This window comes from Otolemur garnettii, unplaced genomic scaffold (genome assembly GCF_000181295.1).
Source record: "Otolemur garnettii isolate 467f Iridium unplaced genomic scaffold, OtoGar3 scaffold00043, whole genome shotgun sequence".
Taxonomy (NCBI): domain Eukaryota; kingdom Metazoa; phylum Chordata; class Mammalia; order Primates; family Galagidae; genus Otolemur; species Otolemur garnettii.
The window spans coordinates 10,112,366-10,130,045 of record NW_003852438.1 but is presented as its reverse complement, the minus strand read 5'-3'; the positions used below and the strand labels follow the sequence as shown (position 1 = coordinate 10,130,045).

At 51.8% G+C, this 17,680-nt stretch overlaps 3 protein-coding genes across 4 annotated transcripts in view; 1 reads left to right on the top strand and 2 right to left on the bottom strand.

Annotated features, from left to right (window-relative positions):
- The first annotated feature begins 5,277 nt into the window (after nucleotides 1–5,277).
- On the top strand, nucleotides 5,278–8,445 carry CD63 (CD63 molecule). Its single transcript, XM_003790500.3, has 8 exons — nucleotides 5,278–5,446; nucleotides 5,939–6,015; nucleotides 6,953–7,141; nucleotides 7,320–7,394; nucleotides 7,489–7,584; nucleotides 7,695–7,829; nucleotides 8,020–8,103; nucleotides 8,267–8,445. The coding sequence occupies exons 2-8, from the start codon at nucleotides 5,950–5,952 to the stop codon at nucleotides 8,330–8,332; spliced, it is 711 nt and encodes a 236-aa protein (XP_003790548.1). The 5' UTR covers nucleotides 5,278–5,446; nucleotides 5,939–5,949; the 3' UTR covers nucleotides 8,333–8,445.
- Nucleotides 8,446–9,605: 1,160 nt separating this feature from the next.
- RDH5 (retinol dehydrogenase 5) lies at nucleotides 9,606–14,868 on the bottom strand. 2 transcript variants are annotated; one of them, XM_012805622.2, is made up of 5 exons: nucleotides 14,154–14,868; nucleotides 12,936–13,282; nucleotides 12,490–12,748; nucleotides 10,190–10,353; nucleotides 9,606–9,952 (listed from the first exon to the last, which is right to left on the bottom strand). In XM_012805622.2, the coding sequence occupies exons 2-5, from the start codon at nucleotides 13,243–13,245 to the stop codon at nucleotides 9,729–9,731; spliced, it is 957 nt and encodes a 318-aa protein (XP_012661076.1). In that variant the 5' UTR covers nucleotides 13,246–13,282; nucleotides 14,154–14,868; the 3' UTR covers nucleotides 9,606–9,728. The 2 variants fall into 2 exon arrangements, with proteins under 2 accessions (XP_012661076.1, XP_003790546.1); XM_003790498.3 differs by having other exon boundaries at nucleotides 12,936–13,277.
- A 56-nt stretch (nucleotides 14,869–14,924) lies between these two features.
- Nucleotides 14,925–17,680, bottom strand: part of BLOC1S1 (biogenesis of lysosomal organelles complex 1 subunit 1) — a 4,397-nt gene continuing 1,641 nt past the window's right edge. Inside the window, exons 2-4 of the mRNA XM_003790499.3 lie at nucleotides 17,550–17,622; nucleotides 15,388–15,520; nucleotides 14,925–15,120 (exon numbers count right to left, since the gene is read on the bottom strand). Of these exons, the coding sequence (XP_003790547.1) occupies nucleotides 15,010–15,120; nucleotides 15,388–15,520; nucleotides 17,550–17,622 (317 nt within the window). The 3' untranslated portion in view covers nucleotides 14,925–15,009. The remainder of the gene's footprint in view (nucleotides 15,121–15,387; nucleotides 15,521–17,549; nucleotides 17,623–17,680) is intronic.

The following is a 17,680-nucleotide window of genomic DNA, read 5'->3' as shown; positions in this document are numbered from 1 at the left end:
TATTAGTGTGCAAAATATATGAGTATATCACATAAAATTTACCATTTTAACTATTTTTAAGTTCAGTGGCATTAAGTATCTGTACAAACTGAAATACTGTACCCATTAAAATTTTTTTTTTTTTTTTGAGACAGAGTTTCACTTTGTCGCCCTTGGTAGGTGCTATGTCATCATAGCTTACACAGCTGTTCTCAACCTGTGGGTCGCGACCCACAGGAACTGTATTAAAGGGCTGTGGCATTAGGGAGGCTGAGAACCACTGGCTTACAGCAACCTCCAGCTCTTGGGCTCAAGCGATTCTCTTGCCTCAGCCTCCCAAATAGCTGGAACTACAGGCATCCACCACAATGTCCAGCTATTTTTTAGAGACAGGGTCTTGCTCTTGCTCAGGCTGGTCTTGAACCTGTGAGCTCAGGGCAATCCACCCATTTCACTCTCCCAAAGTGCTAGGATTACAGTCATGATCCCCTTTGGCCAGCCTACTGTACCCGTTAAACACCCACTGCTGATGCCCCACACCCCTACCTCTGGCAGTCACCATTTTACTCCATGGGTATGCATTTGACTCAGAATGAATGGTCTTCTCCTGCCCTCTCCCTGACCTCCTCCTTCCAGCTCTGCATGGGCTTCTTCTCTGGGTCTCCCTGGCCCTATCCTTTCTCTCTCCATTGCTTTACCAAGTTGCTGCCACCGCCTGACATTTGCCACAGCTTGCTTTTAGCCTTTTCCCTGGTGTTCCTCTAGGAGGGTCTCCTTCTCCAGGCCTTCCCCTCAGACCCCCAACCCATCTGATGTCTCTGTCTTCTACCCTCACTCCTCACCTGCCTCGTGCTCCTGACACTGCTCTGGAGAAAGTCACCCCATCAGTGGCCTCCTCTTGCTTCTCACTTAAGTTGAGAAGTAAGATCAGACACTATTTGACATTTCTGGCCACTGCTCCCGCCTTCTGTCTTGAAGTGCTTTTTCCTCTTGGCCTTCTAGAGTGAGGGGAAAAAAAGACTTTGGAACCCCCAGAGATCTGGATTCAAATCCTGACTGCCTTTCACTGGGTTGGACTCTGAGAATAACGTTACTCTGTTGTCTCCAAGTTTTAGTTTACTTTAAAACAGGAAAAATAATACCAATGTCACGGGTTAAACCTTAAGCTAGTGGGTATAATACCCGTGCAGAGTGCCTGGCATAGTTCAGAGGCCCAGCTTTCCAAGGGCCTTTCTCTTTCAGCCCTTTACTGGCTACACCCCTACTCTCCCTTCCTTAAACATAAGGGCTCCCTGTGGCTCTCTCTGTTTTCTTCCCTTGCTCTGGCACTCACCCATCCACGGATTTCCCTTTTATTTTTTACAGTTTTTGGCTGGGGCTGGGGCTGAACCCACCACCTCCAGCATATGGGGCTGGTGCCCTACTTCTTTGAGCCACAGGTGCTGCCCGGATTTAGTTTTTTTTTTTTTTTTTAAGACAGTCTCACTCTGTCACCCTGGGTAAAGTGCAGTGGCATCCTAGCTCACAGCAACCTGAAACTCTTGGGCTCAAGGGATCCTCTTGCCTTGGCCTCCCAAGTAGCTGGGACTACAGGCACCCACCACAATGCCCAGCTAGTTTTTTAATTTTTTAGTAGAGATGGGGTTTCACTCTTTTTTTTTTTGTAGAGACAGAGTCTCACTTTTTCGCCCTCGGTAGAGTGCAGTGGAGTTGCTCCAGCAACCTCCAACTCCTGGGCTTAGGCAATTCTTCTGCCTCAGCCTCCCAAGTAGCTGGGACTACAGGTGCCCGCCACAACGCCCGGCTATTTTTTGTTGCAGTTTGGCCGGGGCTGGGTTTGAACCCGCCACCCTCGGTATATGGGGCCGGCGCTTTACTCACTGAGCCACAGGCGCCTCCCGAGTTTCACTCTTGCTCAGGCTGGTCTCCAACTCCTGAACTCAAATAATCCACCCACCTTGGCTTCCCAGAGTGCTGGGATTAGAGGTGTGAGCCAACCAACCTGGCTCCATCCATGGTTTTAGACATCCCCTTTATCTCTAGTATGATTCCTCTCCTGAGTTTCACACCCCCAATCCCCAGTAGGACATCTTCACCTGTATGTGTGAAGTTTTCACCTGCCCCTTGTGTGTGTTTCCTGCCATGGGTGGCCACCTCCTCTTTCCCTGTTGCCCAGATGATGGCCCTCATCATCTTTCCCTTGCACCACGGCAATGATATCTCACTCATCTTCCGGGGTACCTGGCATTCATTCTTTCTAATTGCAATTTAGGACCAAACCCAAGAATAGTATCACATTCTTCAAAACTTTCCACCATTCCCCATTGCCTTTAGAACACACCCAACATAGCTTTCTAGGTCCTCAATGGTCCTATTACCTTGCTTCATCTATTATTTTGCAAAGTATTTCAAGGGGAATTACAGACAAAATGCTTTACCCTTCAATATTTTACTACACATCTTCAAAAAAATAGAGAAATTTCCCTACTTCATCATATTGTTATCACAGCTAGCAAAGTAATTTTTTCATGTCTAATTCTCAGCCCATATTCATATTTTCCCTGTTGTTTCTAAAATGTCAAAGATTCAAACAAGGACCAAGCATTTCACTTGTCATATATCTAAAGTCTCTCGACCTTTTTTTGTTTTTTTTTAGACAGTGTTTCACTTTTTTGTCCAGGCTGCAGTACAGGTGCATTATCACATCTTGAATACAGTTCAAGTTCTGAATCTTGAACTCCTAGGTTCAAGTGATCCTCCTGCCTCAGCCTCCCAAAGCATTTTGGATGGGAGCCCATGTCTCTGAGTGCTGATCTTCAGATCAACTTCCACCCTCCTTCACTACATCCTTCCCCAGCCTTTTGAGCCACCCAACTTCAGCCTGCCACGTACTTTTAAAAGTGCTTTCAGTAAACCCAGTACTTTGGGAGGCTAAGGTGGGATCACTGGAGGCCAGGAGTTCAAGACAAGGTTGGCTTGGCACCTGTGGCTCAAGTGGCTAAGGCGCCAGCCACATACATCTAAGGTGGCAGGTTCGAATCCAGCCCGGGCCTGCCAAACAACAATGACGGCTGCAACCAAAAAAAAAAAAAAATAGCCAGGCGTTGTGATGGGCATCAGTGGTCCCAGCTACTTGTGAGGCGGAGGCAGGAGATTTGCTTGAGCCCAGCAGTTGGAGGTGGTTGCTATGAGCTGTGATGCCACAGCACTGTAACCAGGGGGATAGCTTGAGGCTCTGTCTCAAAAAAAAAAAAAAAAAAAAAAAGACAAGGTTGGGCAACATATCAGAGATCCTGTTTCTAAAAATATATAAAAAATAAAAATAAAAAATTAGGGCTCAGTGCCCGTAGCTCAGTGGTTAGGGCGCCAGCCACATACACCGGGGACAGTGGGTTTGAACCTGCCCTGGGCCTGCTAAACAACAATGACATCTGCAACAAAAAAAATTTTGTGGCAGGGGCCTATAGTCCCAGCTACTTGGGAGGCTGAGACAAGAGAATTGTGTACACCCAAGAGTTAGAGGTTGCTGTGAGCTGTGACGCCATGGCACTCTACCGAGGGTGACAAAGTAAGACTCTGTCTCAAAAAAAAAAAAATTAGCCAGGCATGGTGGCTCACACCTGTGGTTCCAGCTACTCAGGAGCCCAGGAGTATGAGGTTACAGTGAGCTATGATGATACCACTCCAGCCTGGGCCAATAGAGACTCTGTCTCTCAAAAAAAAAAAAAAAAAAAAAAAAGTTCCTTTTTTACAGTCCCTGAAACTGAGAGCTTGCCCCTTTATTCCTTTATTTTCCAAGGTCACTTTGGAGAGGACGACCCACCTCTGAGAAACCCATTTTCCTCCCACTGTTCCTCTGAGCTTATCCAGCTGCCACCAGAGGCTCTGCTTTTCTTCACAGTGTGGACAGAACTTGGTTCTGCCTGCTGGCAGAGGGCTGGGCCACTGTGTTCTTCTCTGCTGGCCATGTGCCTGGCACATGCCTGGCATCTAGCGGCAGCACTGAATACTTCTGTTTCAGCATCTTTGCTCCTCCTACAGCCTGCTGCGGTAAGAGGGAGCAAGGTCGGGAATGGGCTTGATGCGTCCCACTGGAAGCTGGTTTTCAGCCCAGCCTACATCTACCTCCTTTTTCTCTTATAATTGCCTTCCAACTCTGTGTACACACATACACCAAGACTCATAAGTGGCTCTTGAGGCAAGACCACTTGAGAACATAAGAGTGGGGACCAGGCTGGGGATATCAGTGTGATGGCTGGTCTTAACTTTGGCCTGTTCACGCTAGCTTTTCCTAGGACCACCAGCAGCACTCAAGGGCAAGAGGCAGCCTGAGAGCTGCCCTGTCAGCCCTTACCTGGCTTTTTCTTTAGGGATGAGAAGAGCTGGCTGGTTCAGGGCTTATAGTTTACTGGCTATGGTGCCAGCCACATACACTAGAGCTGGTGGGTTGGAACCCAGCCCAGGCCTGCCAAACAACAATGACAATTACAACCAAAAAATGGCCAGGCATTGTGGTGGGCGCCTGTAGTCTCAGCTACTTGGGAGGCTGAGGCAAGAGAAATTGCTTAAGCCCAAGAGTTTGAGGTGGCTGTGAGCTGTGACGCCACAGCACTCTATAGAAGGCCACATAGTGAGACTCTGGCTGTCTGCTACGATGAGAGGGGGGAAATCCAGGGAATACAGGCCTGGCCTGTCTTGCCCCACGTCTTCATCATGAGCTGACCCAGGAGTGATGAACGCACAGACCTTGTCAATCCTCTCCCAAAGGGAGAGACCCGAAAGGGTGCCATGACTGACTAGGAGCCCTGGAAAATGGAGAAGTGTGCTAACAGAAGGGGGCCGGGAACCCCTACTCTAGCCTGTCGGGAGGTTCCCAGGATGTGAGATCAGGGACTTTCTGCAAGTGTTTGTTCTAGCCCCACCCGATCCCAGGCAGTCCACAGCTTTCGTCCAGAGTCGGGGATGGGGGTGGGGACTTGAACTGAGTTGGAGTCAGAGGTGGGAGGTGTGCTCCAGGTGAAGGAGGAGGTGCTTAGGCACTTGGTTTCAGCTCTGCCTCCCGGCCGCTTGGAGGTGACACTGGGTCGTCCCCGCTTTGGCTCTCAGCCGCCCCCTCCGCTTCCCTGAACCAGGGAGAACCAGCGGCGCTCTGTCCCGCTCTCCTACCCGGAATTGGCCCTGAGGCGGGGGCGACAAAGGGGCCCCAGGCGCCTTCCCTCCGCGGGTGTGGGCGCCGTCTTCAGGGAGCGGCCACGTGGCCCTGCCCGGGCGGGGGGCTCAGTGACTCAGGCCGCAGCTGTTCCCGGGTCACATGAGGGAGGCTGGGGCCGCCCGGCGGGGGAGGCAGTGGGAGCGGACTGCGGCCGGAGCCCGGGGCGGGGCCGCCGGGAGGCGGGGCGGGAGCGGGCGCGTCCAGAGAGCCCCTGGGCCGCGGCGGGAGAGGAGCGCACAGCCTCGGGGAGCGCAGGTGAGGCCGCGGTCCGCGGGGACAAGGGCGCGGGGTCTGGCCGCCGGCAGTTCCCTTCCCCAGGGGCCGGTCCTGGTCCGCAAGACCCGCGCCGCGCTCTCCAGCCGCTCTCGAGGGCCTCGAGCAACTTTGCTTGGAAGTTCCAGAAGCCCGGGCAGGGTGTGGTGGGGGTGTCGGCCGCAAGTTTTCGGGGCGTGGGAGGTCAGCGCCTGGGAGAAGGCGGGTAGCGGGGATAGGGTCGGGCTGGGCGGGGAGCGGGTGTTTGGGGGCCAGGGGCCGGCGGGCAGAGGGTCGGCTCGGGCTCCAGCCCCCGCGGAGCCCTCTGGGCGGCCTCGCCCCACTCCGCCCGGCCGGGAGCGAGGGGGCTGGGAGACGTGGATCTGACCGCGGTATCCGGGTGGGAGGGGCCCGGAGTCGGGGCCGGACTGGGAAGGCCGGAAGCGAGGCTCTCCTTGGCCGGGCCTGATGCCCCCGCCCTTCCCCGCGCCCCAGGCCCGGCAGCCATGGCGGTGGAAGGAGGGATGAAATGTGTCAAGTTCTTGCTCTACATTCTGCTGCTGGTCTTTTGCGTAAGTGGGGAGAGGGTGTGATGGGGGCGCACTGGCAGGGTGCGGGGAGACGTGGCTCCGGAGTGGTGAGGGCTGAGGAACCAAGAATGAAGGCAGCTGGAGACCAGATGTAGACGGAAAGCCCCGGGAAAGACAGTGTGGCCACATCTTCCTCCGGCCTAAGTGGACCCCAAGGGCTTGTTTCGACCAAGAATGACCATCGTGGGTGTGCAGCACCTTCCACTCCCCACCCCTCCTGACCCTTCCTGTCTGGTGACCCAACCACTTGTGATAGGGGTAGTGGGGCAACCAGCCAACGGCCCGATGCTATCTCCGCAGGGCTTTCCTCCTTTCTCCTCTCTCCTCCCTCCTCCACCCCCTCATACCTCTCCACTCCCCTGCCTGGGGAAAAGGAAGGGTTCTACCCACCTCAGCTCTTGCCCTGGGCTCCTGGCTTGAGAGGCTACCATTCTTAACTCCCTTTCCTCCTGCCTGGCCTAGCTGGCCTGAGGAACCTTGGTCACAGCTGATGCTTGTGGGGTAAGCACTGGAGGATAGCTAGGAGGCAGTTCTGGAAGAGAATTGATCTGGGAACACAGGAGGCCCATAGCAAGCATTATTTTAGGTCAGTGTACACCGTGGGGTCAGGGCTTTCTAGGAATTCTCTTTCTGCATTTGGTCATCCCCCTGGTTGAAGAGCTGCTTGAAGGAAGGCATGGCCTGGATTCTCTTCTCCCTGAGTGCATTGAACACCTCACCAACCTTCACCAGGGGGCAAAGATGGTCCATCTCCCAACCCCGCAGTCAAAAGTTTCCAGGAGGAGGTGTGAGAATCTGTCTCCTGGATGGGGTCAAGTCTGTCCTGGGTACACTCCCTGCCCTCCCCTGTGGAGGACTGCTGGGTTGTGGGTAAGGTGTAACCCTTACTTGCCCTAAATCTCACCTGCCCTCCTTTTAGGCCTGTGCACTGGGACTGATTGCTGTTGGTGTAGGGGCCCAGCTTGTCTTGAATCAGACCATCACCCATAGGACTAGCCCTGGCTTCCTGGTGCCTGTGGTCATCATCACAGTGGGTGCCTTTCTTTTCCTGGTGGCATTTGTGGGCTGCTGTGGGGCCTGCAAGGAGAACTACTGTCTCATGATCACAGTGAGTGGAATGTGGGACCAGCATGAGTGCCTGGGACTGCTGGAGGGCAATTCTGTGGTTGGGGTGCATGAGGGTATGTGCAGAAGACCTTTTTGAGTGGCCCAGGGCCTGGCTGTGCTAGAGAAAGCCCCTTTTGTCCACAGACTACAACCCTGATACCTGTCCTTTGCTTCTGCAGTTTGCCATCTTCTTATCTCTTATCCTCCTGGTGGAGGTGGCCGCAGCCATTGCTGGCTATGTGTTTAAAAATAAGGTAAGCAGGGCATAAGGGGAGGACCCTTCCTCAGCCTGGTGTGGAACCCAGGTGCCTGAATTCTGACCTCAACTATGTCTCTCCCTACTCTCAGGTGATAACAGAGTTTAATAAGGACTTCAAGCAGGATATAGAGAATTACCTGAAAGACAACCGTACAGCTTTAGTTGTGGACAGGCTGCAGGAAGAGGTGAGTGGGGTTGCTGGGAGCAGGGGTAGTGGGGAAGAGAATTGTCATCTCTACATTGAAGGTGGAGGTTTGTTTAACAACCTTCTTCCCGTATCTGTTCCCTTCCCTAGTTTAAGTGCTGTGGGGCTGCCAACTACACAGACTGGGAGAGCATTCCTTCCATGGCCAAGATCCGTGTCCCTGACTCCTGCTGTGTCAATGTCACTGTGGGCTGTGGGAGTAATCTCAAGGAGATCTATACAGAGGTAGGGAGGAAACATAGTATGGAACTTAGGAAACCTGGAAAATGTTTCAGGAGGCGAGGGACCTGGGGTAGAGGTGGACAGGTCAGGAATGGGGTGGAATTAAAGGTAGAAAGGGCAGGGAAGAGGAGCAGCAGAGGTGGGTGGGGAGCTTCTGACAGTGCTCTTGCTTCATGTGCCTACCACCCTTTAGGGCTGCGTGGAGAAGATCGGGGGCTGGCTGAGGAAAAACATACTGGTGGTGGCTGCAGTCGCCCTGGGCATTGCTTTTGTAGAGGTGAGAAACACCCTGGGCAGGGGCGGGGAGTCAGTCCAGCGTGTCAGGGGAGTAGGGTGCTGAGCAGGATGTGCTAGCCTGGGGATGGTGTGCTGGGGTGTCTTGTATGAATCCCAGGTAGCCTGCCCTTTGACTCTGCTCCCCTCTCCATCCTTCCTTCCAGGTTTTGGGAATTGTCTTTGCCTGCTGCCTTGTGAAGAGTATCCGAAGTGGCTATGAAGTAATGTAGGGGATCTGGTCTCTTTAGCTCCCTCATCTAGGGGAGTAGAGTAATATCATTCTCCAGGTTTTTCAATTAAACAGATTTTTTCAGACCAAAAAGAGAGATGGTCTGATTTTGTCTTAAAGAGTGACATTTGTTCCTCCCTTCTTACCCATGTTTCCTGTCCTCTGAGACCTTGGTCTGTGTACCTCTGGGAAAGGCAGCCCTATTTTTTTGGTAGGGGGTGTTTGATTTTCTTGAAGGTGTTGGTGGGGCTGTGGCAGTGGGAGAAGTAGGGACCCAGAGGAAGTGATGGCTCTTCCTGTGCTCCAGTCTTGTGTTGCCAGGCTCAGCACTTGAAGCCAGCTGCTCCACGTGTTAGTGATTTCCCACAAAGGTCCTACCTGGGACAGTCCAACCCATATCTGCCTTGGACATCTTCTCCTTGACTTTCTGCATACCTCTAAGGGCCCAGCAACTGCCTCCCTGGCTTACCCTTAAGGGGATCTGGCTCCTTTCAAGGTGACACCTAAGTGCCCACTGTTCTTTCTTCCTGACTTGCATATTAGGAATTTAGATGAATTTTGGCTTTTCTGCCATGGAAACCACCCAGCCTGGCCCTGACCTCTCTTTCATTGCTTTCCTTCCTGTCCCTAGAAAAATAAGGGCTATTCCCAGTACAAACGCTGAATTGGAACCTTGCTCCACGTAGAAAAGTAAGGGAAAGGTCCAGACGTGCCCTCTGGTGGCCGCTGCTGGAGGTGCAGCTCCAGAGATCAGTCATAGATGCAAGACATTTCCCTTGTGCGCCCCCCCGCTGCCACCCGTGGGTGCTAGGTGTTTTGCAGGCGTTAAACAGGCTAGAGACCTTGGACAAGTAAGTCAACTTAGGGTAGTTAAATGGGCTCTCTCCCCCTGGGGACTTTACTTTGTAACCGCCCTCTTTTTTTTTTTTTAATTTAAACAATACACTTTTATTTTTATTTTTTAGAGATAGAGTCTCACTTTATCACCCTCTAGAGACCTTGGACAAGTAAGTCAACTTAGGGTAGTTAAATGGGCTCTCTCCCCCTGGGGATTTTACTTTGTAACCGCCCTCTTTTTTTTTTTTTAATTTAAACAATACACTTTTATTTTTATTTTTTAGAGATAGAGTCTCACTTTATCACCCTCTTTAGAGTGCCATGGCGCCCGCCACAACGCCCCAGCTATTTTTTTGTTGCAGTTTGGCTGGGGCCAGGTACGAACCCGCCACCCTTGGTATCTGGAGCCGGCACCCTACCCACTGAGCCACAGGTGCTGCCCTACAACACACTTTTATTGAGTGCCTATTTTGTGGCAGGCACCAGGCAGTGAGTGCCAGGTTTGGGACAGAAATAAAGTCCTTGCCTTTGAAAAATAATCTATTTCTGGAAGGCTGGGTTCAGTAGACTGCTTGGGCAGGCTTGGGAAGGACCCAGGTGAGCACAGCATCCACCAGGCTGGCTGGCAGGTAGGAGGCAGGCAACCAGAGCAACTTGGCGTCCCAGCCTGGGCTGTAGCGGGTTCTGGGGTGCCGTGCAGTCAGTGCATGCTCCACGCACTTGCTCACCTTGGTTAGGTCTGGGTCACAGATCAGATTCATGATGCGCTTTTGCACTTTCAGGTCTGTAGTCCAGAGGATGGATGCAATCACTTTCCCTTCCCCCTCCAGCCCATCTTAAGGCTTGTTGCCCAGCAGAAGTGAGGGGTGTCCTCAGACCCCTCCCTAATGTGGGGTATGGGCAGGGGGCACTCTGCCATGGCATCCCATTTGTACCCACCTCCCAGCAGGCTGATGTAGGACTGGCCTTTCTGTTACTTGTTTCCCTTCATGTACCCCTGAACATGGGTCCAGCTACTCACATTTGGTAAGGAAGGCCTCCCCATAGCAGCCCTGTGTGGCTGGAGGTAGCTGTGCCCAGCAGGCCTGCAAGGCCTTCTCCAAACTCTCCACGTTGGTCACAGGGGTTCGGAAGAAGCCAGGCTCCACAATGCAGACTCGTACCCCAAAAGGAGCCACGTCCCTCCTGGAGTCAGGGCAGAGGGAAGTTGGTTGCTTCTTGCCCTAAGAGAGGGGACTTTCAGGAACATGGGTGGGGTAGCTAAGATGAGAAAGTTACCACAGGGACAAGAGTCCTGACAGTAAGGGAGATTCCTGCTGTCCTGGGACAAGGGGCAAGGGAGCAGAAGGAGGGAGATATTTTAGAGGTTTGTTTTCCTTTATATTTTCTATGATCTATAGTGGGGGTCAGCAAACTTTAGGGGGCCAAATAGTAAATATTTTAGCTGGCCAAGAAACAAAATTAATGATATTAAATACTTCCATAACCACTTACAATGTAGCCATTAAAAAATGTAAAAACCATTGTTAGCCTGGAGGTGGTTGGCTGGATCCAGCCTTAGAATTAGAGTTTGCCAATTCCTGATCTAGAGGAACCCCATATCCTAGTTCCCAAAACACAGAATTGAGCACTGAGTGCTGGATGCAAAGGGTATAGACTGGTACTTGCTGGAGGGTAAAGAAAGTGGAGATATATCCTATTGTCCCGGCACAGATGTAGAAATCCAAGTGTGAAGTATGTGTTTCATGATGTCAACTGTAAAATTAAGGACTAAGGGATAGGGACAAAGGCAGACATTGAAATTATTTGCTGAGTGATGGTGATGAGAGCAGGCTTCCTTGGAAAGTGGGTTCAACTTGGGCAACTTGAACTTGTGCTTGAAATTCAGGCCCTGTTCCTGTTGTCATCATCAAGTCTCCTTTGTATTCCCATGGAACTGTGAAAATTCTTGTACAAAGCAGGGCAAAAGAAGATAATGACTAGGTTCTCCCAGTAAGCAGACTTGGGGGTAACTCCCAGTGCTTCCCCTGACTAGTTGTGTATTAAGACCTACCCTGTTGGGAGAATTAAATGAGGAAATAGTAGTTTATTATATTACTACTATTAATTATATTAGTAGTAAAGTTACTAGGTCAGTGTAATATAGTATCATTAATAGTAGTTTGTTTTTTTTCTCTTCTAATAATCATGATAGCACACTTTGTTAGCATTTATTATATGCCAGGCACTGTGGGTCCTTATGTGTACCTTATTTCCCTCACTACACCCATGAGGTAGGTTTTCTCATCCTGATTTAACAGGTGAGTTAAAAACAGGTAAATAGAGTGGTGCCTGTGGCTCAAAGGAGTTGGGCGCCAGCCCCATATACCAGAGGTGGCGGGTTCAAACCTGGCCCCGGTCAAAAAAAAAAAAAACCTGCAAAGCAAACAAACAAAAAAAAAACCAGGTAAATAAATGGGCTGGGCATGGTGGCTCATGCCTGTAATCCTGTCACTCTGGGAGGCTGAAGCAGGAGTATCCATTGAGTTCAGTTCAAGACTAGCCTGAGCAAGAGCCAGACCCCATTTCTACCTAAAATAGAAAAACTAGGGTGGCACCTGTGGCTCAAAGGAGTAGGGCGCCGGCCCCATATACTGGAGGTGGCGGGTTCGAACCCAGCCCCGGCCAAAAACTAAAAGAAGAAAAAATAGAAAAACTAGCCAGGCATCATGGCAGGTGCCTACTACTCAGGAAGCTGAGGCAAGAGGATCACTTGAGCCTGGGAGTTTGAGGTTGTTGTGAGCTGATGCCATAGCATTCTACCCAGGGTGACAAAGGGAGACTTATCACAAAAAAAAAAAAAAAAAAAAAAAAAATGCTGGGTACCTATGATCCTAGCACTCTGGGAGGCTGAGGTGGGCAGATTGCCTAAACTCATGAGTTCGAGACCAGCTTGAGCCAGGTGCTATGGCAGGCACTTATAGTCCCAGCTACTCGGGAGGTTGCTGTGAGCTATGACACTATGGCACTCCGCCAGGGGTGACAAAGTGACACCAGGGGCTTCCAAACTTGCTGTGTGATGCTGAGATTCCCACTGCATCTCTGAACATGTCTCCTCCCCTACCTCTCAAAAAAAAAAAAAAAAAAAGGTAATCTACTTAAGGTCACAATGCTCTCATGAGAGAAGCCTGGGATTTTTGAACCCATGGTCCAGCTCTAAAATATCTCTTCTTAAATATTCAACTATACTGTGTCTTCATCATCTCTGCTAGCCCATACCAGGCAATACTTTGTTAAGTAGGCTGCCCTTGAGCTTGGAGCCTGAAGCCCTGTACTGCTCACCTCAGGCTGTCCGAGAAGGCCTCCAAGCCAAACTTGGAGACACAATAGCCCCCACCATTGGCTGCCAGGCGACCCAGGACGCTGGTAATGTTGATCACCCGGCCTCGTGCCTGCTGCAACAGAGGTAGCAGGGCAAGGGTGATCCCAATGGGACCCAACGTGTTCACATTCAGCACGCAACGAAAATCGTCCTGTGTTAGCCATGGTGTGGGCCCGATGATACCAGCCACACCAGCGTTATTCACCAGACCAAAAAGCCCTGTGGGGAGATGAGAACGACATCAGGGGTGGGTGAGGCACTTTTCTTTTCTTCCTGGGAGCATCTGAACACTGCTGCTCCCCAACTCGTCCCTCTAGCTTCCTGCAGCCCTTGCAAGTGACTCCCGGGGTCACTGTGGTGGTCAGGAACTCCCCACACCACGTTCCCAAGGCTCCGCCTTACTCACCTGCCTCCCTAGTGTGTGTCTCCACCCACTTGGCTGCCCGCTGGACACTCTGGGGGTCAGTGACATCCAGCAGGGTGGTATGGAGGCGGGAGGAGGCCACTCGCTGTAGGTCCTCTGCCCCTGAGAGAGTCAGGCAGCTGGCCAGGACCCGGAAGCCCCTCTGGTCCAGCTGCAGTGCCAGAAGGCGCCCGAAGCCTGAGTCACAGCCGGTGATGAAGATGAAGGCATTGCTGGTAGGAAGGCTCTGCCGGTCTCTGAGCAACCACAGCACAGCCCAGAGCAAGGCACCCAGCAGCAGAGGCAGCCACATGGCCAGGGCCCAGGTGACCTGCAGGTGGCAGCCTAGGCTGGGCAGGAAAACTTGTCCTATTTACTTTGGCCCTCAAGCCCTTGCTCCTAATATCCTCCCTAGCTGTAGTAGTCTGAGCAGACTGAGAAATTATCTGCTTAGCAGACAATTGCCAAACTATGGCTCAGCTGTGCAAAGCAAAGATGTGGGCAGACTCTGTATCCATGGCTGATGACTGACATCGGCCGGGCCAGGCCCTGTGTGTAGACCTGCCACCTGAGGGCAGGGCCCCTTCTTGCTTGCTGTTGTACCTTCTCTCCCACTAAGACCAGGGACACCCAAACCCACTCAGTGTAACCTGGGCCTTGTTTTTGGAACCACATACAGGGATACAAACCTTGTATTTTTTTTTTTTTTCTTGAGACAGAATTTTATTGTCACCCTCGGTAGAGTGCTATGGCATCATAGCTCACAGCAACTTCAAACTCTTGGGCTTAAGCGATTCTCTAGTCTTAGCCTCCCAAGTAACTGGGACTACAGGTGCCCACCACAACGCTGGGCAATTTTTGTGTGTGTGTGTGTAGTTGTCATTGTTGTTTGGCAGGCCCAGGCTGGGTTTGAACCCGACAGCTCTGGTGTATGTGGCTGGCGCCCTAGCTGCTGAGCTATAGGAGCTGAGCCATGAGACTTGTCTTTTAGTCTTGGGGGCTCCCGAACTTGCTGTGTGATGCTGAGCATCCCACTGCATCTCTGAACACGTCTCCTCCCCTACCAGGTGAGATTGCCACCACCAGGCCCACCTCTGAGCTGTGGAGGATAGAAGGGCATAGCGCGGAAGGAGCACGTTAAAAGCCTAAAGCCTTGTCTGTTAATGTGTACAATATCTAGCTAGTCTTCTTACAGCACCCAGCCCCCAGGGTCCCACTCACCTCCTCTGGGGAAGACTGGCAGGTACTACAAAGTCTGCAGCTTCTTTTCTTTCGTTTGAGAGACTTTGTTCCCAGTCTTCCTAGGCTCCCACACTAGCTACAGCAAAGGCCAAAGTCCAGAGTGGGTGGATGTGGGTGCCAGGAATTTCAAGTGCATGTGTGCTGGGGAGGGTGGAGGGCTGAGGAGGAGCCAGGGAGGCTGAAGCCTGCCTGCATGAAGCCAAAGCTTGGCAGAGGCCAGATCTGTCCAGGCCCCTCCTTGGCTGTCATTCTTAGCCTGGGCGCCTACCACCTATGCCATGGTCTCCCAGGAGGACAGTAATGTCAAGGATGGCAGCTGCCCCTCTCTGTTGGTGGCCTTCCACCTGTCATTCCTCCCCCTTCTTAGCCCTAAAGTGCCCCTAAGAATTAATCTCCCACCTGGCTCAGACTCATGACTGCTTAGTGTTAGCCTGGGAGAGGCCATGAGCACGTGGAGCAGCAGAGAGCCAGAGCTGGAAGCGGGCCTGCTTCCTTTCTTATTTCTGCTCTGTGGGTAACTCAGGTTCTGAACTAGGAAGCCTGGGGCAAGGGCTACTAAGACCTTCTCTGGGGAGGTATGGGAAACCCCCACCCTCTGTTTACCCAATAGGCACCTGTACCAGGCCAAGGAGAAGAGAGCTGGGATAGTAAGAGGAAGCAAATTCCACCCACTACCTAGAAGGTGTCTGTCCTGTCTTCCACCCCTACTCCCCACACTGGAGTTAGTAGCTCCTTGAAACACACCACATATAAATAGAGGCTTGTGTTTTATTCATGGTCTGTCAATCTCCTTCCTGCGCTGTGGGTAAGGTAGCAGGGATGGGGGGCATAGGTACTAGGAGGAGGCAGATTGCAGCTGCCCTTTGTAGACATATTCCAGTGCAGTGGCAATGGTGCGCATGTCCAGCTCAATGCTCCGAGCCCAGTTCTCCACATCCCCGATCTCCTGGGAAGGGGGAGAGGAGGTAGGAGTCTAGGAATCAGGGTGGATGGAGCATAGCTTCCAAGCTGGGGGTGCTTTTCACTTATCTCCCAGAAAAGGCTTTACTTGGACCCACCAAGTGCTTTTATTACTTTCTGTGGCTTCTCTGACACTGGGGCCATTGATGGGGTTTCTGGGCCCATCCCTACTTCCTCCTTAATCCCAGAAATGACCCAACTGGAAACAGTCAACGGGGGCCTAGGATGGGGTGATGTAGGGAGTGTGGCCCACCTTGAGTGCCTGGTTGAAGTTCTCCACCATCCCAATCCACTGGCCTGTCTGCTTGGCAAACTGGGCAGCCTGGACTTGTAGGGTCTTCACCTCATGGTCTAGCTTTCTCTGGTTCATGTAGGCCTGGGCCACTCTGGAGGTTGGAGGAGAAAGGAGTTCACCCAGCTAGTGGGGGGTGGTCTCCAGGACTAACAGGCCATTGCAGCAGCGGAGGTCAGCTAGGAGTCAGGGCTGGTGAGAACCTTATGATTTTGGCCATTTTTGGACATAATATAAATGACTTCCAGTACATGCAAATGAGCCAAGCTCCATCCTCTCCCTCCCAAAATTCCCAAGAAAGCCATGCCAGGAGCTGACTAGAAACATACCCTCTCCCACCCCTAAAAGGGGTTTCTGCAGCTGAGTAGGGGAAGAGAGGATTAACTTGGGGGGATATCCCTGAGGAAGAACCTGGGAGGGAAAAGAAGGCGTGGAAAAACTGCAAAAATCCAGCATTAGAGACACATCTGGCAGTGATTGGAAGCCCAGGGATCTGTGCAAGCAGATGGGAAGGGAAATTGGCCCCTCCCTGAATCTGGGGTGGGATGGGAGAGCAAACCCCCTGGGTCAAGAGAGGACACCTCAGGGGTTTCTTCTTGGCTCTCGGTCATTCTCCCAGCCCTTCCCTTTGGCCCACACAGATGAACGAACACGCACATTCTCTCTCTCATTTCTGCCCTAGACAACAGTTTTTCTTTTCTCCTCAATCATGGTGCTAGCTATAGTTACTATTGCTACCTTGGGGTTAGTGTCCCCAACTCTCCATTAATCGTTTTTGCTCCCCAACCCCCTGTAATAGTTGTTCTCCCTTATTGGCTGATAAATCTTTCACTTCCCACTTAAAACTCTAGTCAGCCAAGAGAGTCCATATCCGGTACCCCCACCCACTGGAATGTGTGGGGGCAGGAGAGGACAAGGAGTTGGGGGGATTGAGAGAGTGGGCAGGACACCTGACAGGGGCTAAGATAGACTGAGCCTTTGTTTTCCTTTCCAGGGAATCAGAGCTGTGGGCAGCAGCACAAAACCCTTTCTAATCTGGCTTTGGTTTCTAAGCTGAAAGTGGGGGGGCCTCTAGCAAAAAAAAAAAAAGAGGGAGAAGCCCGGGCCAACTTCACAAATGACAGTCACAGCGGAGCCCAGGAAGTGCCCATGTGGGAGATAGGAAAGGGGAAAGACCCTGCCTCTTCTCTTTGGGAGACAGCTGGGCTACTGTAGAGGGTTGGGTAGGAGCTAAACAGATTTCCCTGGGATTTCCTGAAAGCCCAGTTTTTCCCACTGACCTCATGATCCTATATTCACACTGAGTGAAGGGAGCAACCTGGGGGGAAGGCCACCAACCACAGCCTTCTTTTCCCCTAATCTCTACCCCCCCAACCCCAGATGAGTCATAAAAATGACCCCAGCCCCTGCATGGCTCACTTGGATGACTCAGACTCTGGGTTCACAGCCAAGTCATTCTACTTGCCCTGGGGTGAAGGCATTATACAGCCTCCTTTCTCAAACAGACTGGAAGGATTATCAATCATCATGTCTATATTGTTCTGGGTCACTCAGGGTCAAAGACAATGTTCTTTGTTTCTTCCCAAATCTTTGGCTGTTACTGGCATCCTCGTTTAGGGATGGGGTAGGGGGTGGTCCCTGGAGACCCAGAAGGAAGAGACACCCTGGCTCTGTCATAGTTCCTGGCATTAGTTCTACCCTCACCCCCACCAGCTGTGCCATCTCTTTCCTGCCAGCTGCTTCCCAGACTTGCCAGAGGGTGGGAAGTAGAGGAAAGGGTGGTAAGCTATGGTGAAGGAGGGTACTCTCTCTCCTGCTAAGTGACAGCTGGACTTGGAAGGACAAAGGGAGGTGGGCAGATGGCATCAAGTTGTAAGCATCAGGGATGTTAATGTGGGGAGAGGGAAATCTGACTGTTTCTTTGATCACTGCAGCTGCTTCTCCCTTGCCCAGTGCTAGGGGTCAAAACTGATTCAAGCCTCCCTCCATGGAGTGGTGGCGGTAAGATAGGGAAATGAATGGGACATCTCACTCCTTCAAGAGCAGTCTGAGGGCCAGACCTTGGCAGTGCCTAAACTTGGGTGGGTTGAAGGAAAACTGGTGTTGATGGAAGAGCTTCATACCCCACATTGAGGTGATCCACCAAAGCTTCTGTCAGGCAGGTTGCTGCAGCGATAGCCTCGCGCCTCCTCTTCTCTGGGGGAAGGGGGAAAAGGGATTGGAGCTATTTCCTTTTTTTTTTTTTTTTTTTTTT

Excerpts from the sequence above, each read along its gene's own strand:
- RDH5 (XM_012805622.2), bottom strand. The coding sequence starts at position 13,245 with ATGTGGCTGCCTCTGCTGCTGGGTGCCTTGCTCTGGGCTGTGCTGTGG. Across the intron at positions 12,749-12,935 it reads GACACACACTAGGGAGGCAG|GGCTTTTTGGTCTGGTGAAT; the intron begins GTGAGTAAGGCG and ends ATCTCCCCACAG. Across the intron at positions 10,354-12,489 it reads GCCTTCTCGGACAGCCTGAG|GAGGGACGTGGCTCCTTTTG; the intron begins GTGAGCAGTACA and ends CCCTGACTCCAG.
- CD63 (XM_003790500.3), top strand. The coding sequence starts at position 5,950 with ATGGCGGTGGAAGGAGGGATGAAATGTGTCAAGTTCTTGCTCTACATT. Across the intron at positions 6,016-6,952 it reads TTCTGCTGCTGGTCTTTTGC|GCCTGTGCACTGGGACTGAT; the intron begins GTAAGTGGGGAG and ends CCCTCCTTTTAG. Across the intron at positions 7,585-7,694 it reads TGGACAGGCTGCAGGAAGAG|TTTAAGTGCTGTGGGGCTGC; the intron begins GTGAGTGGGGTT and ends TCCCTTCCCTAG.